The 23,861-nt window shown below is 45.8% G+C and overlaps 1 protein-coding gene across 6 annotated transcripts in view; it reads left to right on the top strand.

Annotated features, from left to right (window-relative positions):
• EPHB2 (EPH receptor B2) overlaps positions 1-23,861 on the top strand; it is a 143,970-nt gene that overhangs the window by 87,384 nt on the left and 32,725 nt on the right. For all 6 annotated transcript variants that reach the window (XM_067472831.1, XM_067472830.1, XM_067472829.1 and 3 more), the window contains exons 4-6: positions 1,604-1,759; positions 4,691-5,026; positions 19,221-19,345. In XM_067472831.1, the coding sequence (XP_067328932.1) occupies positions 1,604-1,759; positions 4,691-5,026; positions 19,221-19,345 (617 nt within the window). The remainder of the gene's footprint in view (positions 1-1,603; positions 1,760-4,690; positions 5,027-19,220; positions 19,346-23,861) is intronic.

Genomic DNA, 23,861 nt, shown 5'->3' with positions numbered 1-23,861 from the left:
CTCCTGCAGTCACGTGGAAGGACGCCTTGCAAAATGCAGGGCTTCAAGGTCAGTTAGAGCCTGAAACGGCAACATTAGAGAAGGAGTTGGGCAAAGAGACTAAGAAACTAGAAAAATTGGGTTTTTATATCTGTGGAATGATGTCCAGAGTGGGAGAAAGGTCTCTTGTCTATTTGAGGCAAGTGTGAACAGACCTCACAATCTCTTCGCCCAACTCCTTATCTAATGTTGCAGTTTCTGGCTCTGCTGATAGCCCGAAAAACTCACAACAACCCAGTAATTCTGGCCATGAAACCCATTGACAAACCTCAAGCGCTCTCCTGCAGTCAAGTGGAAGGACGCCTTGCAAAGTGCAGGGCTTCAAGGTCAGTCAGAGGAGCCAGAAACTGCAACATTAGAGAAGGAGTTGGGCGAAGAGACTAAGAAACTAGGAAAATGGGGTTTGTATATCTGTGGAATGATGTCCGGGGTTCCCACTTGCCTCAAATAGACAAGAGTCCTTTCTCCTACCCTGGACATCATTCCACAGATATACAAACCCCATTTTCCTAGTTTCTTAGTCTCTTGAGGGTTGTCAAAGGGTTGTCAAAGGGTTTCATGGCCATAATTACTGGGTTGTTGTGAGTTTTCCGGGCTGTCAGAGGAGCCAGAAATGGCAACATTAGATAAGGAGTTGGGCGAAGAGACTAAGAAACTAGGAAAATGGGGTTTGTATATCTGTGGAATGATGTCCAGGGTAGGAGAAAGGACACTTATCTATTTGAGGCAAGTGTGAACCCAATTTTTCTAGTTTCTTAGTCTCTTTGCCCAACTCCTTCTCTAATGTTGCAGTTTCTGGCTCCTCTGACTGACCTTGAAGCCCTGTACTTTACAAGGCGTCCTTCCACTTGACTGAAGGAGAGCGCTTGAGGGTTGTCAAAAGGTTTCATGGCCAGAATTACTGGGTTGTCGTGAGTTTTCCTGGCTGTCAAAGGAGCGAGAAACGGCAATGTTAGATAAGGAGTTGGACGAAGAGACTAAGAAACTAGGAAAATGGGGTTTGTATATCTGTGGAATGATGTCCGGAGGCGGGGGGGGGGGGGGGGGGGAGAAAGGACTCTTGTCTATTTGAGGCAAGTGGGAACCCCGGACATCATTCCACAGATATACAAACCCCATTTTCCTAGTTTTGTAGTCTCTTCGCCCAACTCCTTCTCTAATGTTGCACTTTCTGGCTCCTCTGACTGGCCTTGAAGCCCTGCACTTTACAAGGCGTCCTTCCACTTGACTTGAAGGAGAGCGCTTGAGGGTTGTCAAAGGGTTTCATGGCCAGGATTACTGGGTTTTCCAGGCTGTCAGAGGAGCCAGAAACTGCAACATTAGATAAGTTGGGTGAAGAGATATTATAACCTCTAAAGATGCCTGCCACAGATGCAGGCAAAACGCCAGGAGGGAATACTACTGGAACATGGCCGTACAGCCCGAAAAACCCACAGCAACCCAGTGTGTACATTGATTGTAGGTTGTGTTTCTTCATCAGCTTGCCTTTGTGGTCAGTAGTTCCCCAGATGTTTTGGGTCATACACAACCTTTATCACTTATCCCTTTCTCTGTTTGCTTCCAGGTTGCCCGTCAGGGACTTTCAAAGCCAGCCAAGGGGACGAGGGTTGCGTCCATTGTCCTATCAACAGCCGCACCACGTCAGAAGGCGCCACCAACTGCGTCTGCCGCAGCAGCTACTACCGGGCCGACTCGGATCCGCTGGACATGCCTTGCACCAGTATGTTGCTCCCACTGGGGGTGGGGAGGACCACCTTGGAAGCGTCCGTTCTTTGCACCACCGTTCCTTCTCAAACGTTTTCTGCCGCAGAGTTCCATGGTTCTAAAGTACTTACAAAACTGAAGTTCGGGTGGCGAAAATTTCAGAACTCTAACAAAACTTTCAAAATTTAATTATCATTTCATTATTGGTGATTTTTATGATAGAACCAATTAGGAACTGCCGTTTATAATGACATTTTGAGAGTTTTGTTAGAGTTCTGAAATTTTCGCCACCAGAACTTTAGTTTTGTAAGTACTTTAGAACCATGGATTGACCAGGCGTATATATTATATTAATTATATTATAATGTATTATATTTATTATTAGGTCTGGGCAATCCATGGTTCTAAATGGTTCTAAAGTACTTACAAAACTAAAGTTCTGGTGGCGAAAATTTCAGAACTCTAACAAAACTTTCAAAATTTAATTATTATTTCATTATTGGTGATTTTTATGATAGAACCAATTAGAAAGTGCCGTTTATAATGACATTTTGAGAGTTTTGTTAGAGTTCTGAAATTTTCATCACCAGAACTTTAATTTTGTAAGTACTTTAGAACCATTTGCCTGGTCAATCCATGGTTCTAAAGTACTTCCAAAACTAAAGTTCTGGTGGCGAAAATTTCAGAACTCTAACAAAACTTTCCAAATTTAATTATTATTTCATTATTGGTGATTTTTTATGATAGAACCAATTAGGAACTGCCATTTATAATGACATTTTGAGAGTTTTGTTAGAGTTCTGAAATTTTCACCACCAGAACTTTAGTTTTGTAAGTACTTTAGAACGATGGATTGACCAGGCCTATATATTATATTATATTATATTATATTATATTACATTACATTACATTACATTACATTACATTATATTTATTATTAGGCCCTGGCAATCCATGGTTCTAAAGTACTTACAAAACTAAAGTTCCGGTGGTGAAAATTTCAGCACTCTAACAAAATTCTCAAAATTTAATTATTATTTCATTATGGGTGATTTTTTTATGATAGAACCAATTAGGAACTGCCATTTATAATGACATTTTGAGAGTTTTGTTAGAGTTCTGAAATTTTCACCACCAGAACTTTAGTTTTGTTAGTACTTTAGAACCATGGATTGACCAGGCCTATACATATTATATTAATTATTAGGCATGGGCAATCCATGGTTCTAAATGGTTCTAAAGTACTTACAAAACTAAAGTTCTGGTGGCGAAAATTTCAGAACTCTAACAAAATTTTCCAAATTTAATTATTATTTCATTATTGGTGATTTTTATGCTGGAACCAATTAGGAAGTGCCATTTATAATGACATTTTGAGAGTTTTGTTAGAGTTCTGAAATTTTCACCACCAGAACTTTAGTTTTGTAAGTACTTTAGAACCATTTGCCTGGTCAATCCATGGTTCTAAAGTACTTCCGAAACTAAAGTTCTGGTGGCGAAAATTTCAGAACTCTAACAAAACTTTCCAAATTTAATTATTATTTCATTATTGGTGATTTTTTATGATAGAACCAATTAGGAACTGCCATTTATAATGACATTTTGAGAGTTTTGTTAGAGTTCTGAAATTTTCACCACCAGAACTTTAGTTTCGTAAGTACTTTAGAACCATGCATTGACCAGGCGTATATATTATATTATATTATATTATATTATATTATATTATATTATATTATTAGGCCTTGGCAATCCATGGTTCTAAAGTACTTCCAAAACTAAAGTTCTGGTGGTGAAAATTTCAGAACTCTAACAAAACTTTCCAAATTTAATTATTATTTCATTATTGGTGATTTTTTATGATAGAACCAATTAGGAACTGCCAATTATAATGACATTTTGAGAGTTTTGTTAGAGTTCTGAAATTTTCACCACCAGAACCTTAGTTTGTAAGTACTTTAGAACGATGGATTGACCAGGCCTATATACTATACTATACTATACTATATTATATTATTACTCCTGGGCAATCCATGGTTCTAAATGGTTCTAAAGTACTTCCAAAACTAAAGTTCTGGTGGTGAAAATTTCAGAACTCTAACAAAACTTTCCAAATTTAATTATTATTTCATTATTGGTGATTTTTTTATGATAGAAGCAATTAGGAACCGCCATTTATGATGACATTTTGAGAGTTTTGTTAGAGTTCTGAAATTTTCGCCACCAGAACTTTAGTTTTGTAAGTACTTTAGAACCATGGATTGACCAGGCATATATATATTATATTAATTATTAGGCATGTGCAATCCATGGTTCTAAATGGTTCTAAAGTACTTACAAAACTAAAGTTCTGGTGGCGAAAATTCCAGAACTCTAACAAAACTTTCCAAATTTAATTGTTATTTCATTATTGGTGATTTTTATGCTAGAACCAATTGCCTCATTTCCACAGAGGAGCCAGAAACTGCAACATTAGATAAGAAGTTGAGTGAAGAGACCTTACAACCTCTAAAGATACCAGCCACAGGTGCAGGTGAAACATTAGGAGATAATACTACTAGAACATAGCCATACAGTCCAAAAATTGCTCAGCAACCTGCCGTAGACTTATACACAAGTATAGAGGGTGAGGGTTCCTCTCTCCTCCTGCTCCACTTTCCTGTGTGTGTGTGTGTGTGTGTGTATATAGACACACACACACTCCACTTGCCTCATTTCCACAGAGGAGCCAGAAACTGCAACATTAGATAAGGAGTTGGGCGAAGAGACCTTACAACCGCTAAAGATGCCAGCCACAGATGCAGGTGAAACGTTAGGAGATAATACTACTAGAACATGGCCATACAGTCCAAAAATTGCTCAGCAACCTGCCGTAGACTTATACACGAGTATAGAGGGTGAGGGTTCCTCTCTCATCCTACTCCACTTTCCTGTGTTCTGTCTCCCACAGCCATCCCGTCGGCCCCGCAGGCGGTCATCTCCAGCGTGAACGAGACCTCCTTGATGCTGGAGTGGAGTCCACCCCGGGATTCAGGTGGCCGCGAGGACTTGGTCTACAACCTCATCTGCAAGAGCTGTGGCTCGGGTCGGGGGGCCTGCACCCGCTGTGGGGACAACGTGCAGTTCGCACCCCGCCAGCTGGGCCTGACCGAGCCCCGTGTGTACATCAGCGACCTCCTGGCCCACACCCAGTACACCTTCGAGATCCAGGCGGTCAACGGCGTTACCGACCAGAGCCCCTTCTCTCCCCAGTTCGCCTCCGTCAACATCACCACCAACCAAGCTGGTAAGACGCGCAGAAGGGGGTTGGACCACATGGCCCATGCCATCTCTTCCAACTATATTATTATGATTGTTGTGGTGGTGGTGGTTGTGTAGCCATCTATCAGGAGGATGGCCTTGTGCAAGTGTTTCTTCCAACTCTCTTGTTGTTGTTGATGTTGAGGCTACATGGCCATCGGTTGTGAGTTTGGCCTTCGGGAGTTTCTCCCCAACTCTATTGTTGTTGTTGTTGTTGTTGTGGCTGCATAGCCATCTATCAGGAGGATGGCCTTGTGGGTGTGTTTCTTCCAACTCTATTGTTGTTGTTGTTGTTGAGGCTACATGGCCATCTCTTAGGAGGATGGTCTTTGGGGGTCTCTTCCAACTCTATTATTGTTGTTGTTGTTGTTGTTGTTGTTGAGGCTGCGTAGCCATCTATCAGGAAGATGACCTTGTGGGGGTGTTTCTTCCAACTCTATTGTTGTTGTTGTTGAGGCTACATGGCCATCTCTTTGGTGGATGGTCTTTGGGGGTCTCTTCCAACTCTGTTGTTGTTGTTGTTGTTGTGGCTCCGTAGCCATCTATCAGGAGGATGACCTTGTGCGAGTGTTTCTTCCAACTCTCTTGTTGTTGTTGGTGTTGAGGCTACATGGCCATCTGTTGGGAGCTTGGCCTTCGGGAGTTTCTTCCAACTCTATTGTTGTTGTTGTTGTTGTTGTTGTTGTTGTGGCTGCGTAGCCATCTATCAGGAGGATGGTCTTGTGTGAGTGTTTCTTCCAACTCTCTTGTTGTTGTTGGTGTTGAGGCTACATGGCCATCTGTTGGGAGCTTGGCCTTCAGGAGTTTCTTCCAACTCTATTGTTGTTGTTGTTGTTGTTGTGGCTGCGTAGCCATCTATCAGGAGGATGGCCTTGTGCGAGTGTTTCTTCCAACTCTCTTGTTGTTGATGTTAAGGCTACATGGCCATCTGTTGTGAGTTTGGCCTTCGGGAGTTTCTTCCAACTCTATTGTTGTTGTTGTTGTTGTTGTTGTTGTTGTTATTGTTGTTGTGGCTGCGTAGCCATCTATCAGGAGGATGACCTTGTGGGGGTGTTTCTTCCAACTCTCTTGTTGTTGATGATGTTGAGGCTACATGGCCATCTGTTGTGAGTTTGGCCTTCGGGAGTTTCTTCCAACTATTGCTGTTGTTGTTGTTGTTGTTGTTGTTGTGGCTGCGTAGCCATCTATCAGGAGGATGGCCTTGTGCGAGTGTTTCTTCCAACTCTCTTGTTGTTGTTGTTGAGGCTACATGGCCATCTCTTAGGAGGGTGGTCTTTGGGGGTCTCTTCCAACTCTATTATTATTGTTGTTGTTGTTGTTGTGGCTGCATAGCCATCTATCAGGAGGATGGCCTTGTGCAAGTGTTTCTTCCAACTCTCTTGTTGTTGATGTTAAGGCTACATGGCCATCTGTTGTGAGTTTGGCCTTCGGGAGTTTCTTCCAACTCTATTGTTGTTGTTGTTGTTGAGGCTGCGTAGCCATCTATCAGGAGGATGGCCTTGTGCGAGTGTTTCTTCCAACTCTCTTGTTGTTGTTGGTGTTGAGGCTACATGGCCATCTCTTGGGAGGATGGTCTTTGGGGGTCTCTTCCAACTCTATTGTTGTTGTTGTTGTTGTTGTTGTTGTTGTTGTTGTGGCTGCGTAGCCATCTATCAGGAGGATGACCTTGTGGGTGTGTTTCTTCCAACTCTGTTGTTGTTGTTGTTGAGGCTACATGGCCATCTGTTGTGAGTTTGGCCTTCGGGAGTTTCTTCCAACTCTATTGTTGTTGTTGTTGTTGTTGTTGTTGTGGCTGCGTAGCCATCTATCAGGAGGATGACCTTGTGGGTGTGTTTCTTCCAACTCTATTGTTGTTGTTGTTGAGGCTACATGGCCATCTCTTGGGTGGATGGTCTTTGGGGGTCTCTTCCAACTCTATTATTGTTGTTGTTGTTGTTGTTGTTGTTGTTGAGGCTGCGTAGCCATCTATCAGGAAGATGACTTTGTGGGGGTGTTTCTTCCAACTCTATTGTTGTTGTTGGTGTTGAGGCTACATGGCCGTCTCTTGGGAGGTTGGTCTTTGGGGGTCTCTTCCAACTTTGTTATTGTTATTATTGTTGTTGTTGTTATTGTTGTTGTTGAGACTACATGGTCATCTGTTGGGAGCTTGGCCTTCGGGAGTTTCTTCCAACTCTATTATTGTTGTTGTTTTTGTTGTTGTTGTTGTTGTGGCTGCGTAGCCATCTATCAGGAGGATGACCTTGTGGGGGTGTTTCTTCCAACCCTATTGTTGTTGTTGTTGTTGAGGCTACATGGCCATCTCTTGGGAGGATGGTCTTTGGGGGTCTCTTCCAACTTTGTTATTGTTGTTGTTGTTGTTGTTGTTATTGTTGTTCTTGAGACTACATGGCCATCTGTTGGGAGCTTGGCCTTTGGGAGTTTCTTCCAACTCTATTATTGTTGTTGTTGTTGTTGTGGAGGCTGCTTGACCATCTGTCGGGAGGATGGCCCATGTCGTTTCTTCCAATTATATTATTATGATTGTTGTTGTTGTTGTTGTTGTTGTTGTTGTTGTTGTTGAACCTGCATGACCATCTATTGGGAGGATAGCCTTTGGGGGTCTCTTCCAACTCTATTGTTGTTGTTGTTGTTGTTGTTGTTGTTGTGGCTGCGTAGCCATCTATCAGGAGGATGACCTTGTGGGGGTGTTTCTTCCAACTCTATTGTTGTTGTTGTTGTTGAGGCTACATGGCCATCTCTTGGGAGGATGGTCTTTGGGGGTCTCTTCCAACTTTGTTATTATTGTTGTTGTTTTTATTGTTGTTGTTGAGACTACATGGCCATCTGTTGTGAGTTTGGCCTTCGGGAGTTTCTTCCAACTCTATTGTTGTTGTTGTTGTGGAGGCTGCTTGACCATCTGTTGGGAGGATGGCCCATGCCATCTCTTCCAATTATATTATTATGATTGTTGTTGTTGTTGTTGTTGTTGTTGAACCTGCATGACCATCTGTTGGGAGGATAGCCTTTGGGGGTCTCTTCCAACTCTATTATTATTGTCATTGTCATTGGTGGTGTTGTTGTTGTTGAACCTGCATGACCATCTGTTGGGAGGATAGCCTTTGGGGGTCTCTTCCAACTCTATTATTATTGTCGTTGTTGAGGCTACATGGCCACCTGTCAGGAGGATGGCCTTTTGGGGTCTTTTCCAACTCTATTATTATTGTCATTGTCATTATTGTTGTTGTCGTTGTCACTGTTGTTGTTATTGTTATTGTTGTTGTTGAGGCTACATGGCCATCTGTCATGAGGATGGCCATCAGTCGTCAGGGTCTCTTCCAACTCTATTATTATTATTGTTGAGGCTGCATAGCCATCCGTTGGGAGGATGACCTTTAGTGGTCACTTCCAGTTGTTGTTGTTGTTGTTGAGGCTACATGGACATCTGTCGTGAGGATGGCCATCGGTCGTGAGGGTCACTTCCAACTCTATTATTATTATTGTTGAGGCTGCATAGCTATCCATTGGGAGGATGACCTTTAGTGGTCTCTTCCAGTTGTTGTTGTTGTTGTTGTTGTTGTTGAGGCTACATGGACATCTGTCGTGAGGATGGCCATCGGTCGTGAGGGTCTCTTCCAACTGTATTATTATTGTTGTTGAGACTGCATAGCCATCCATTGGGAGGATGACCTTTAGTGGTCTCTTCCAGTTGTTGTTGTTGTGTTGAGACTACATGGCCATCTGTTGTGAGGATAGGGCTCTGTGTGCCAAGTTTGATCTTTATTGGTCTTTGTTGGAGGCCGCAGTAGTCTGCGGGAACTGAAGGGTAGGAAAGTACTACAAATCCCATCATCCATTGTCCGTCCTCCCCCAAACCTCACCAGGATGTAAAGGGAGTCATGGGGGTTACGTGTGCCAAGTTTGGTCTTGATGGGTCATTGGATGAGAGTCGCAGCAGTCTCGGGAAGTGAGTGGAGGCTCTGTGTGCCAAGTTTGGTCTTGATCAATCATTGGTTGAGGGTTGCAGCGGTCTTGGGAAGTGAGTGGAGGAACTTCAAGTCCCATAATCCGTGATCCATCTTCCTCCAAACCACACCAGGATGTAGAGTGGGTCATGAGGGCTCTGTGTGCCAAGTTTGGTCTTTATTGGGGGCTGCAGTAGTCTGCGGAAACTGAAGGATGGGAAAGTACTACAAATCCCATCATCCATTGTCCATCCTCCCCCAAACCTCACCAGGATGTAAAGGGGGTCATGGGGGTTATGTGTGCCAAGTTTGATCCAGGTCCGTCACCCATGCTGGTCACAGTGGTCTGTGAAAGTGGGAGCCAATCAGAAAGCTGCCACATACACTGTCCTCCCTCCGCATACAAACACTGACTTTTATTATATACATAGAATTTTATTCGTTTCTCTTTTTTTCTTTCTGCTTTCCTTTCTCCCCTGGATTATTTTTTTCCGAGTGTTGTGTTGAAAATTAATGAACTGGAAAAAAATTACACCGGGAATCAGGCAGGTCGAAAAAGTCCTCCCGCCGTATTCATTCCATTCGAGGAGTGTGTTTGTGTGTCCGCCAAAGCGAGAGATCTGGCAAATGTGTTTTTTCCCCTCTCGGTAATTAAGCAAGGAGCTCACTTGAGACTTTTATTGGGACAGCTGTGAAAAGAGGCGGGATGCGTCCAACATGAAGTCGTCTACATACAACAACGCCCTCTCCGGCGTGCTCCTGCCGAAGCCGGCCTTATTATGTGCGGGTCCCAGCGCCCAGCCTTGTGTGATGTCTTTCCTTAATGTGTCTATTCATTAGCGCCAAACAGTAACTGTCTGCTCGCTAATTCTCCCCTAATTAGAGGCAGGGTTCTTTCGAGGGCTCTCCGGCACGGCACGGCGGTCTGGACGTTCCTCGTTAATGTCTGGAGACAGAAGCTGACAAAATGAAAGAAGAGGGAGTTAAAAAAAGAGACGAGGAGGATGCATAGGTAGTCGATAAAAAAATTATGGCAACCATCTTTGAGAGTTCTTGGAGAACGGGAGAAGTTCCAGCAGATTGGAGGAGGGCCAATGTGGTCCCAATCTTCAAGAAGGGAAAAAAGGATGACCCAAACAATGACCAATGTCCGGTCAGCCTCACGTCGATACCAGGCAAGATTCTGGAAAATATTATTAAGGAAGTGGTCTGCAAACACTTAGAAACAAATGCGGTCATTGCTAATAGTCAACATGGATTGATCAAAAACAAGTCATGCCAGACTCATCTGATCTCTTTTTTCGATAGAGTTAACCTGGGTAGATGCGGGGAATGCCGTGGATGGAGCGTACCTGGATTTCAGTAAGGCCTTCGACAAGGTCCCCCATGACCTTCTGGCAAGGAAACTAGTCCAATGTGGGCGAGGCAAAACTACGGTGAGGTGGATCTGTAATTGGTTAAGTGGACGAACCCAGAGGGTGCTCACTAATGCTTCCTCTTCATCCTGGAAAGAAGTGACGAGTGGAGTGCCGCAGGGTTCCGTCCTGGGCCCGGTCCTGTTCAACATCTTTAGTAATGACTTAGATGAAGGGTTAGAAGGCAGGACCATCAAGTTTGCAGACGACACCAAATTGGGAGGGGTAGCCCAATTTGGAGCAGGATTCAAAACGATCTTGACAGATTAGAGAGATGATGGGCCAAAACTAACAAAATGAAGTTCAACAGGGACAAAAGCAAGATACTCCGCTTTGGCAGAAAAAACGAAATGCAAAGATACAGAATGGGGGACAATGCCTGGCTCGAGAGCAGTACGTGTGAAAAAGATCTTGGAGTCCTCGTGGACAACAAGTTAAACATGAGCCAGGAATGTGATGTGGCGGCAAAAAAAGCCAATGGGATTTTGGCCTGCATCAAGAGGGGCCTAGTGTCTAGATCTAGGGAAGTAATGCTACCCCTCTATTCTGCTTTGGTTAGACCACACCTGGAATATTGTGTCCAATTCTGGGCGCCACAATTCAAGAGAGATGTTGACAAGCTAAAATGATCAAGGGTCTTGAGAACAAGCCCTATGAAGAGCGGCTTAAGGAGCTGGGTATGTTTAGCCTGAAGAAGAGAAGGCTGAGAGGAGATATGATAGCCATGTATAAATATTAGGCTTGGGTAACCACGGAAAAAATTGGTTCTAAACTCGTTTTGTATTTAGGGGGCCCTTGCGTTTCGTTTTTTTAATGAATTCCGAAATTTTCCTTTTAAAAATTTCGAAATTTACGAAATTTTGTAAAATTACGAATCGATTCATTAATGGCGGACGCAATTGCGCAATATGCTTAAAAACCCTCCAAATGGGACAGGGGGAACTTCTGAAGCTTCCCTCTCCCTCTGTTGTTGACTGTTGGTGTGATAAAACAAACAACAACTATAAAACTTGCACCAGACATGCGAAAATAATTACGAAATAATTACGAAATAATTACGAAATAATTACGAAATAAATTGAAAAAATTGTTTCGAATCTAATTCACTCCTCACACTATTCCTGCACTGCTCAATATTGGATCGTGTTGTTGTTGTTGTTGTTCATTCGTTCAGTCGTCTTCGACTCTTCGTGACCTCATGGACCAGCCCACGCCAGAGCTCCCTGTCGGCCGTCACCACCCCCAGCTCCTTCAAGGTCAGTCCAGTCACTTCAAGGATGCCATCCATCCATCTTGCCCTTGGTCGGCCCCTCTTCCTTTTGCCTTCCACTTTCCCCAGCATCATTCCCTTCTCCAGGCTTATTTAAATACGAAGCTAAGTAAGCTTCGTAATTTAAATACGAATTAATAACGAATTACGAAATTAACGAACGAAACCGCCCAAGCCTAATAAATATGTGAGAGGAAGCCACAGGGAGGAGGGAGCAAGCTTGTTTTCTGCTTCTGTGGAGACTAAGACGGGGAACAATGGCTTCACTCTACAAGAGAGGAGATTCCATCTGAATATGAGGAAGAACTTCCTGACTGTGAGAGCCGTTCAGCAGTGGAACTCTCTGCCCCGGAGTGTGGTGGAGGCTCCTTCTTTGGAAGCTTTTCAACAGAGGCTGGATGGCCATCTGTGGGGGGTGATTTGAATGCAATATTCCTGCTTTTTGGCAGAAAGGGGTTGGACTGGATGATTGCCCATGAGGTCTCTTCCAACTCTTTGATTCTATGATTCTATGATTCAGGGAAGCATCTCCATTTATCTCCTCCTTCCTCCTCCTTCCTTTCAGCCTGCTGTGTCCTCTTTCCCTTCCTCCCCCCCTTTCCCTTCTTCCAGGACATTTCTGACCCTGACCTCAGAGCACAGCCATCTCTGCCTGATGGTAATTGAAAATACCAGAATTCCCTATCGGCCCGGGAGATGGCCAGAGGTAACCTGAACCTCGGGCCTTTGGAGCAGAGAACGGGGGGAGTCCGGAAGGCTCTCCTCAGCTCCTTCTCTTTCCTCGGCCTTCCCCAGGGAAGTGGGCTTTTGGTGGGTCTCCGCCCTGGCTCCCCAGACATGACATGAGTCACCGGGATTAATGCGATCAGAGTTGGGTTCTGCTACCCGTAACCCAAGCCCCCTTTGATTGCAACGGGAGGGGAGAGGCAAGGATGCGGTGGCAGCTGACGGAGAAAAGGAGAGAAAGAATGAAAGCACGAGAGAGAGAGAGAGAGAGAGAGACAGAGAGAGAGAAGCCAGGGAAGTGGGAGGGGGTCCCACACAGCACAATGAATAGATGTTGGCAGGGAAATTGGAGAAGGGCGGGGGGAGTGGTGGTTCACGGCTCGCATTTGGTCCGGGTCATAGACACCATGTCGGCGGACTCCCCTCCTCTTCTCCGTCCCACAACCCTCTTCGAACCCACCCAGAATGCGAGACGGAACCGGGATTTGCCAATTTCGTGGCTCAAATCTACAGAGAGGTATCATGTTTGGGGTACGCGAGAGAAATGCCTCCCAGCCAGAGGTGGCCCTAGGTAATTTTCAACGGTAAGCAAACAGTATTTTGGTCCCCTCCACCCCCCAACCAATCACTGATATATATTTTCTGTTTGTCGTGGCCGTTTTGTGTGCCATATTTGGTTCAATTCCATCATTGGGGGAGTTCAGAATGCTCTTTGATTGTAGGTGAACTATACATCCCAGTAACTACACTTGCCGCACTTGCTCCCTTGCCTGGCCCGCTTTGGGTCCGGAGGCGTGCCTGAAGACCCCGGCGTGTGCACCAAAAGTCACCTCTTCTCCTGACTTTCTCCTCAGCCATTGGGACCAAGAGAGAGAGAGAGAGAGAGAGGTGGAGATGCCCACCTTTCCTGAAGGTAGGCGCAAAAACAAAGGAGGGAGCGGAGGTGGGAGATACCTCCAGCCGGAGAAGCTCTCTCTCTCTCTCTCTCTCTCTCTTGGTCTCAATGGCTGAAGAGAAAGTCAAGAGAAGAGGTGATTTTTGGTGCGCACGCTGGGGTCTTCAGACACGCCTCCGGACCCGAAGCGGGTCAGGCGTGGCGGCTCCGCCCCTTGGGAGATGAGAGGAGGCGGGTGGAGCACCGGGGGATCGGGAAAGGGAACCGGTCATGGGGAAGGGATCGAACACGGAGAACGATTGAGCACCGGCTCTGCTCGCGCTCCCGGTGGCCGGGTGGAGCAGGAACGAGAAAGGCTAGGCAAGGCTCAAGGGCCCGGCCCCTTTGGGAAGAGGATCGCCCGGCAGCGAGGCAAGAAAGTCAAGGCTCCCCCCGGACTGCTAGGGCTGTTGTGAGCTGAGGGGGCGCTCCTCAAGTGGCGGTCGAGGAGCATTTACAGAGGCGCTTCTGCACCCCTGGCAAAAAAAAAGTGTTCTGCCACCGCTTACTTCGCGTAATGGACGAGCCGCCCCTGGTCCCAGCTCCAGGGTTTTCTAGATGACATCAATTACCTGGACCAGTCACAGTCCGGTTTCAGGCCTGGCCACGGCACCGAGACAGCCTTGGTCACCTTGGTGGATGACCTCCGTAGAGATCTGGACAGGGGGAGTGTGACTCTGTTGGTTCTCTTGGACATCTCAGCGGCTTTCGATACCATCGATCATGGTATCCTTCTGGGACGACTCTCCGGGATGGGTCTTGGGGGCACGGTTCTGTCGTGGCTCCGGTCCTTCCTGGAGGGTCGATCCCAGATGGTGAAGCTGGGAGATGCCTGCTCGGACCCCTGGTTTTTGACCTGTGGGGTCCCGCAAGGCTCTATCCTATCTCCCATGCTTTTTAACATCTACATGAAACTGCTGGGAGAGGTCATCTGGAGTTTTGGAGTTGGGTGCCATCTCTACGCAGATGACACACAACTCTACTACTCTTTTCCACCCAATTCCAAGGAAGCATCATGGTATCCTTCTGGGACGACTCTCTGGGATGGGTCTCAGGGACACGGTTCTGTCGTGGCTCCGGTCGTTCCTGGAGGGTCGTTCCCAGTTGGTGAAGCTGGGAGATGCCTGCTCAGACCCCTGGCCTTTGACCTGTGGGGTCCCGTAAGGCTCTATCCTGTCTCCCATGCTTTTTAACATCTACATGAAACCGTTGGGAGATGTCATCTAGAGTTTTGGAGTTGGGTGCCATCTCTACGCAGATGACACACAACTCTACTACTCCTTTCCACCGAACTCCAAGGAAGCCCCTCAGGTGCTGGACGAGTGCCTGGCCGCTGTGTCTATCTGGATGAGGAGGAACAAGCTGAAGATCAATCCCGACAAGACAGAGGTCCTCCTGGTCAATCGTAAAACGGATCGGGGTATAGGGTGGCAACCTGTGTTGGACGGGGTTACACTCCGCAGTTTGGGAGTCCTCTTGGATTCATCACTTACGCTTGATGCTCAGGCGTTGGCGGTGGCCAGGAGGGCTTTTGCACAGTTGAGACTCGTGCGCCAACTGCGACCGTACCTCGTAAAGGCTGATCTGGTTGGGGTGGTCCATGCCTTGGTCACCTCGAGATTGGACTACTGTAATGCACTCTATGCGGGGCTGCCCTTGAAAACCGCTCGGAAATTTCAACTGGTCCAACGGGCAGTGGCCAGGTTATTAACTGGTGCTCCTTACAGGGAGAAGTCAACCCTCCCGAGTCTTTCGGGAGATTTTAGCGGGGTACAAATAAAGTTAATAATAATAATAATAATAATAATAATAATAATTCTAGCCCTCTCTTCCCAATTTCCCCCATCTCCGTGGATTTGCTTGCACGGATTCATCCGTTCATAGATTGGAACGGCCCCAAAAGACTCTCCTTGATTGTGCCATCTACAGGAATACATATGAAAATATTCATTTATCTATATATGTATGTATGCCGTCCTCCCACCCAATGGTCTGATGTGAGATGCAGACATGGTCGTACAATGGTCAACTCGATCTCAGAATAGAAATAATAATAATAATAATAATAATAATAATAATAATAATAATATTACAATGGTACACTGGTCAACTCATGCTCAAAATAGAAATAATAATAATAATAATAATAATAATAATAATAATAATAATAATACAATGGTACACTGGTCAACTCAATCTCAAAATAGAAATAATAATAATAATAATAATAATAATAATAATAATAATAATATTACAATGCTACACTGGTCAACTCAATCTCAAAATAGAAATAATAATAATAATAATAATAATAATAATAATAATAATAATAATAATAATATTACAATGCTACACTGGTCAACTCGTGCTCAAAATAGAAATAATAATAATAATAATAATAATAATAATAATAATATTACAATGCTACACTGGTCAACTCAATCTCAAAATAGAAATAATAATAATAATAATAATAATAATAATAATAATAATAATACAATGGTACACTGGTCAACTCATGCTCAAAATAGAAATAATAATAATAATAATAATAATAATAATAATACAATGGTACACTGGTCAACTCAATCTCAAAAAAGAAATAATAATAATAATAGTAATAATAATAATATTACAATGGTACACTGGTCAACTCGATCTCAAAATAGAAATAATAATAATAATAATAATAATAATAATAATAATATTACAATGCTACACTGGTCAACTCGATCTCAGAATAGAAATAATAATAATAATAATAATAATAATAATAATAATAATAATAATACAGTGGTACACTCGTCAACTCAATCTCAGAATAGAAATAATAATAATAATAATAATAATAATAATAATAATAATAATACCATGGTACACTGGTCAACTCGTGCTCAAAACAGATACGAATGGAGGTAAATAGAGACGATATTGTGATCCATGCGAAAGCCGAGGAACCAATCATCTAAGTACTGCTAAGTATGTATGTATTTTCGAGGATGGCTCCTCATCTGGAGAGCCATGTGAATCCAACGGACGATGGATCTCAACCCAAGACCCATCACAAGCTGTTTAAAATACTGGCAGGATTTCGAAGGGATTCACCAAGGGTGATGGGAGCTGTAGTCCACCTGCATCCGGAGATCTGTGTCACAGCCAACTCCGCACGTAATACACATTGTCACCAACTTAAAACACTGTTGAGATTTGAGGGGGATTGATCAAGGATGATGGGAATTGTAGTCCACCCACACCCGAAGACCTGCGTCACAGCTGACTAAAATACCGTTGAGATTTGAATGGGTTGATCAAGGATGATGGGAATTGTAGTCCACCCACATCCAGAGACTTGTGTCATGGCTAACTTGGCATGCAATATCCATCATGACTGACTTAAAACACTGTTGAGATTAGAGTGGGGGTTGAGCAAGGATAATGGGAGTTGTAGTCCATCCGCATCCGAAGACCTGTGTCACGGTTGACTCAGCATGCAATACCTATTGTCACCAACTTAAACACTGTTGAGATTGGAGGGGGAATAGACTGAGGATGATGGGAATTGTAGTCCACCCACATCTGGAGACCTGTGTCATGGCTAACGTTGCACATAATACCCAACATGACCGACTTAAAATACTGTTGAGATTTGAGTGGGGGTTGAGCAAGAATAATGGGAGTTGTAGTCCACCCACATCTCGAGATCTGTGTCATGGCTGACTAAAATACTTTTGAGATTTGAATGTGGGTTGAGCAAGGATGATGGGAATTGTAGTCCACCTGCATCCAGAGATCTGTGTCATGGCTAACTTTGCATGCAATACCCATCATGATTGACTTAAAACATTGTTGAGATTTGAGTGGGGGTTGAGCAAGGATAATGGGAGTTGTAGTTGAGCAAGGATAATGAGAGTTGTAGTCCACCTGAATCCAGAGATCTGCGTCATGGCCGACTCATCATGCAATACCCATTGTCATCAACTTAAAAGACTGTTGAGATTGGATGGGGATTGAAGGAGGAGGATCGGAATTGTAGTGAACCCACATTCGGAGACCTGTGTCATGGCTGACTAAAATACTGTTGAGATTTGAATGGGGGCTGAGCAACGATGATGGAAATTGTAGTGCACCCATCATATCTGGAGATCTGTATCATGGCTAACTTTGCACGGAATACCCAACATGACTGACTTAAAATACTGTTGAGATCTGGGTGGGGGTTGAGTAAGAATAATGGGAGTTGTAGTCCACCTGCATCTGGAGACCTGCATCATGGCTACATCCAAAGTCCACCCACATCCAGAGGCTTGAGCAAGGATGATGGGAATTGTAGTCCACCCACATTCAGAGATCTATGTCATGGCTGACTGAAATACTGTTGAGATTTGAACGTGGGTTGAGCAAGGATGATGGGAATTGTAGTCCACCTGCATCCGGAGATCTGTGTCATGGCTAACTTTGCACGCAATACCCATCATGATTGACTTAAAACATTGTTGAGATTTGAGTGGGGGTTGGGCAAGGATAATGGGAGTTGTAGTCCACTTGCATCCAGACGCTTGCATCATGGCCATATCCGGAGTCCACCCACATCCGGAGGCTTGATCAAGGATGATGGGAATTGGAGTCTACCAACATCCGGAGACCTGTGTCAAGGCCGACTAAAATGCTGTTGAGATTTGAATGTGGGTTGAGCAATGATGATGGGAATTGTAGTCCACCTGCATCCGGAGATCTGTGTCATGGCTAACTTTGCACGCAATACCCATCATGATTTACTTAACACATTGTTGAGATTTGAGTGGGGGTTGAGCAAGGATAATGGGAGTTGTAGTCCACTTGCCTCCGGAGACTTGCATCATGGCCATATCCGGAGTCCAGCCACATCCGGAGGCTTGATCAAGGATGATGGGAATTGTAGTCTACTCACATCCGGAGACCTGCGTCATGGCCGACTAAAATGCTGTTGAGATTTGAACATGGGTTGAGCAAGGATGATGGGAATTGTAGTCCACCTGCATCCAGAGACCAGTGTCATGGCTAACTTTGTATGCAATAGCCATCATGATCAACGTAAGACATTGTTGAGATTTGAGTGGGGGCTGAGCAAGGATAATGGGAGTTGTAGTCCACTTGCCTCCGGAGACTTGCATCATGGCCATATCCGGAGTCCACCCACATCAAGGATGATGGGAATTGTAGTCTACTCACATCCGGAGACCTGCGTCATGGCCGACTAAAATGCTGTTGAGATTTGAACATGGGTTGAGTAAGGATGATGGGAATTGCAGTCCACTCACATCCGGAGACCTGCTTCATGGCTGACTAAAATGCTGTAGAGATTTGAATGTAGGTTGAGTAAGGATGATGGGAATTGTAGCCCACCCACATCTGGAGACATGCATCATGACTGACTAAAATACTGTTGAGATTTGAATGTGGCTTGAGCAAGGATGATGGGAATTGTAGTCTCCCCACATTTGGAGACCTGCATCACGGTCAACTGTGCACACAATACCCATCATGACCAACTTAAAACACTATTGAGATTTTGAGTGGGGGTTGAAGATAATGGGAATTGTAGTCCACCCGCATGCAGAGACCTGCGTCACGGCTGACTCTGCACGCAATACCCATTGTGACTAACTTAAAACACTATTGAGATTTTGAGTGGGGGTTGAGGATAATGGGAATTGTAGTCCACCCGCATCCGGAGACCTGCGTCACGGCTGACTCTGCACGCAATACCCATTGTGACTAACTTAAAACGCTGTTGAGATTGGAGAGGGATTGACTAAGGATGATGGGGGTTGTGGTCTCCCACATCCAAAGACCCCAGAGAGCCACCTTCCTCCAGAGTCTCTTTCTCGTTGACGTGGTGTCTTTCTCTCTTGCAGCCCCGTCGGCCGTATCCATCATGCACCAGGTGAGCCGGACCGTGGACAGCATCACGCTTTCGTGGTCGCAGCCGGACCAGCCCAACGGCGTCATCTTGGACTACGAACTTCAGTATTACGAGAAGGTACCGTCCCAAAACCTGTACGCGGAATCTGTCGTAATGTAGCCGGTCAACTTCTCATTCTCCAAATCATCAGAGATCCAGGTGTCTTGGACTTCAACTCCGGTAGGCTGTTAGGAATGGTGGGAGTTGAAGTCCAAGACACCTGGAGGCCCAAAGTTTACCCATGTCTGCAATAGCTTATCAATTTCTACTAATCCATTTGATTTTTCACTTTTTTATTTATTTATTTACTTTGCTTCTATCCCGCTGTATCTCAAGCCCGAAGGCGACTCACGTTGGTTCACAAACGGTAAAAACAGTAGAAACAGCAGTGGTTCCATACAACATAGAACAATTGACTTAACACATTATCCATAAATTCCCAATAAGCAATTACAATGCACAATTATTACGAAAAACAACCGTACCCAATCTTCTCATCATCCAAGCGTAGTCCAGGTTCGTCGTCCATTGTTCCATTCCTATGTTCCATTACCAGATTGCACTAAATTACTCAAACGCCTGCACAAACATCCAGGTCTTCACCTTTTTGCAGAATACCATTAGAGATGGTGCTAGTCTAATGTCCGTAGGAAGGGCGTTCCACAGCCGAGGAGCCACCACCGAGAAGGCCCTATCTCTCGTCCCCGCCAGCCAAGCTTGAGAAGCAGGCGGGATCGAGAGCAGGGCCTCCCCGGAAGATCTCAAAGTCCTGGTGGGTTCATAGGCAGAGATGCGGTCGGATAGGTAGCTTGGGCCGGAACCGTTTAGGGCTTTAAAGGCCACCGCCAGCACTTTGAATTCAGCCCGGTAGCAGATCGGTAGCCAGTGGAGTTGGCGCAACAGGGGGATTGTATGCTCCCTGTTAAAATCATGGCTGCCGAGCGTTGGACTAGTTGGAGCTTCCGAGCTGTCTTCAAAGGCAACCCCACGTAGAGAGCGTTGCAGTAGTCTAAACGGGATGTAACCAGAGCGTGGACTACCGTGGCCAAGTCAGACTTCCCAAGATACGGGCGCAGCTGGCGCACAAGCTTTAGCTGTGCAAATGCTCCCCTGGTCACCGCCGAAACCTGGGGTTCCAGGCTCAGCGATGAGTCCAGGATCACTCCCTGTGCCTTCAAGGGGAGTGCGACCCCGTCCAGCACAGGCTGTAACCCTATGCCCTGTTCGGCCTTGCGACTGACCAGGAGGACCTCTGTCTTGTCTGGATTCAATTTCAATTTGTTCGCCCTCATCCAGACCGTCACAGCGGCCAAGCACCGGTTCAGGACCTGAACAGCCTCCTTAGTAGTAGGTGGAAAGGAGTGACAGAGTTGGACATCATCCGCGTACAGATCACACCGCACCCCGAAACTCCGGATGATCTCCCCCAGCGGCTTCATGTAGATGTTGAACAACATGGGAGACAATATTGAGCCCTGGGGAACTCCACAAGACAATGGTTGTGGGGTTGAACAGGTGTCCCCCAACAACACCTTCTGAGATCGACCCTCCAGGAATGACCGGAGCCACTGCAAAACAGTCCCTCCAAGACCCATCCCTGCGAGGCATCCCAGAAGGATACTTTTTTTTTGCATCTCTTTCTTTCATATCCTTAAGAATTGTGTTGCTATTTCCTTATCGTGTACAATATGTCATCGATGAACATGTGGAGCATCCAAAATTCCCCGTGTTGAATTTTCTTTACTTCCAGACAATGCGTTGGAAGGATTCCCAATCTTTCTTGAAGATTGAAGGGTTATTATTAGGCCTGGGTAACAACGCAAAAATTTGTTTCTAAAATCGATTTGTAATTGGGGGTTTTTTTTGTTTCGATATTTAAAATAATTACAAAATTTTCCAAAAAAAAGTTCGGTATTTACGAAATTTCGTAAATATTTACAAAACATTTTGTAAAGATGGCGCCCTTTTTTTTCAATATTTTAAAAATATTTTTTAAATTTAATTATTAATTTAGTAGAATAGGGAGGAGAAATTAAAATTATTATTAAGGAGGGAAGGCAGGCACTCACTCTGGCGGGCCCTCTGGCTCGCCGCTCGCTCGCCCCTCTGGCTCGCCGCTCGTTCGCCCCTCTGGCTCGCCGCTCGCTCGCCCCTCTCGCTCGCCGCTCGCTCGCCCCTCTGGCTCGCCGCTCGCTCGCCCCTCTCGCTCGCCGCTCGCTCGCCCCTCTCGCTCGCCGCTCGTTCGCCCCTCTCGCTCGCCCTCTCGCTCGCTTGCTCAGCCGGCACCGAGAGAGGAGAGCTCCCAGCAAGCATCGGCAGGCGGCCATCTTACGTATTTCCGAAATGGACGGAAATACAAAATTTTTTGGCGCCTGCCGTGTCGATATTTAAAAACACTTCCAGGTTAAAAAAAAAGTTTTGTAATCGTTTCGTAATTCAAAAATTAACAAATTTTTTAACGAATTATGAATTAACGAAACGAATTGACCAGCCCTAGTTATTATTATTGTACCAGGAGCAAGGATGATGGGAATTGTAGTCCACCCACATCCAGAGACCAGTGTCATGGCTAACTTTGCACGGAATACCCAACATGACTGACTTAAAATACTGTTGAGATCTGGGTGGGGGTTGAGTAAGAATAATGGGAGTTGTAGTCCACCTGTACCAGGAGCTCCAACTTCCTTTTCTTTCTTTGAGGGTTTGCATGTATTCCAAAGTTCCATGCATTTTGCAATAAGGTGGCTTCCCTTGGTTTGCAATTATAGGGCCAATCATTGTTACGTTTTGGTTCCGCCCCTTTCCCCAGGTCTCTGGGAGGAGAGGGAGCCATTTTAGGTCAGTCTTGCATTGGAAAGCTTAGCTACCGGACGTGGATTAGCTCCACCTGATCTGGCCACGGTAGTCCACGCTCTTGTTACATCCCGAATAGACTACTGCAATGCGCTCTACGTGGGGTTGCCCTTGAAGACTGTTCGGAAACTTCAACTAGTCCAGCGAGCGGCAGCCAGACTGCTCACCGGAGCGACATACAGGGAGCATACCACCCCCCCTGCTGTGCCAGCTCCACTGGCTGCCGATTCAGTTCCGAGCACAATTCAAGGTGCTGGTTTTGACCTACAAAACCCTGTACGGTTACGGTCCAGTGTATCTGTCCGAACGTATCTCCCTCTACGTCCCACCTCGGAGTCTGAGATCATCTGGGGAGGCCCTGCTATCGACCCCACCACTGTCACAAGTGAGGCTGGTGGGGACAAGGAGCAGGGCTTTCTCAGTGGTGGCCCCTCACCTGTGGAACTCACTCCCGGGGGAAGTCAGGACATCATCATCCCTCCTCGCCTTTAGGAGGAGGGTGAAGACGTGGTTATGGGACCAGGCCTTTGGGCACTCCGGCAATTAAATCAGACAACCAGGCGAGTAAGACCAGCAGGATTGATGAAGGGGAACGTAAAACTAGATCTATGAGTAGCGAACGCTGACCATGTAAGAGGAGAAACTGGGTTTGTATTTGGTTTTATTGATTTTATTGATTTTATGGTTATAATGTATATTTGGTGTTAACTGTGTATTGATGTAATTTTGTGTTTGATTGTTTTTATGATGCAGGCATCAAATTGTGCCTTTGCTTTTGTAAGCCGCCCTGAATCCCCTTCGGGGTGAGAAGGGCAGGGTAGAAGAACCCCAAATAAATAAATAAATAAGCTTCGTTTCTCACAGCATCCAGGCAGGGGCGGCTCATCCATTACACGAAGTAAGCAGTCGCAGAACACTTTTTTTTGCCAGGGGCGCAGAGGCACCTCTGTAAATGCCCCTCGACTGCCACTTGAGGAGCGCCCCCTCAGCTCACAACAGCCCTAGCAGTCCGGGGGGAGCCTCGGCTTTCTTGCCTCGCTGCCGGGCGATCCTCTTCCCAAAGGGGCCGGGCCCTTGAGCCTCGCCTCGCCCCTCTCATTCCTGTTCCACCCGGCCACCGGGTGCGCGAGCAGAGCCGGCACTCAATCGTTCTCTGTGTTAGATCCCTTCCCCATGACCGGCTCCCTTCCCCGATCCTCCGGAGCTCCACCCGCCTCTTCTCCTCTCCCCAATCCGTGGGTGGGCCAAGTGGCGGAGCCTCCACGCCTGGCCCGCTTCGGGTTTGGAGGCGTGTCTGAAGACCCCAGCGTGCGTACCAAAAGTCGCCTCTTCTCCTGACTTTCTCTTCAGCCATCGGGACCAAGAGAGGGAGAGAGAGAGAGAGAGAGAGAGAGAGCCCCTCCGGCTGGAGGTATCTCCCACCTCCGCTCCCTCCTTTGTTTTTGCACCTACCTTCAGGAAAGGTGGGCATCTCCGCCTCTCTCTCTCTCTCTCTCTCTCGGTCCCAATGGCTGAGGAGAAAGTCAGAAGAGGTGACTTTTGGTGCACACGCCGGGGTCTTCAGGCACGCCTCCGGACCCAACGCGGGCCAGGCAAGGGAGCAAGTGTGGCAAGTGTAGTTACTGGGATGTATAGTTCACCTACAATCAAAGAGCATTCTGAACTCCACCAATGATGGAATTGAACCAAATATGGCACACAGAACTCCCACGACGAACAGAATATATATATCAATGATTGG

This window comes from Anolis sagrei, chromosome 13 (genome assembly GCF_037176765.1).
Source record: "Anolis sagrei isolate rAnoSag1 chromosome 13, rAnoSag1.mat, whole genome shotgun sequence".
In the NCBI taxonomy this organism is placed as follows: domain Eukaryota; kingdom Metazoa; phylum Chordata; class Lepidosauria; order Squamata; family Dactyloidae; genus Anolis; species Anolis sagrei.
The sequence above is the reverse complement of the archived record's forward strand: the minus strand, read 5'-3'. Positions and strand labels throughout refer to the sequence as shown.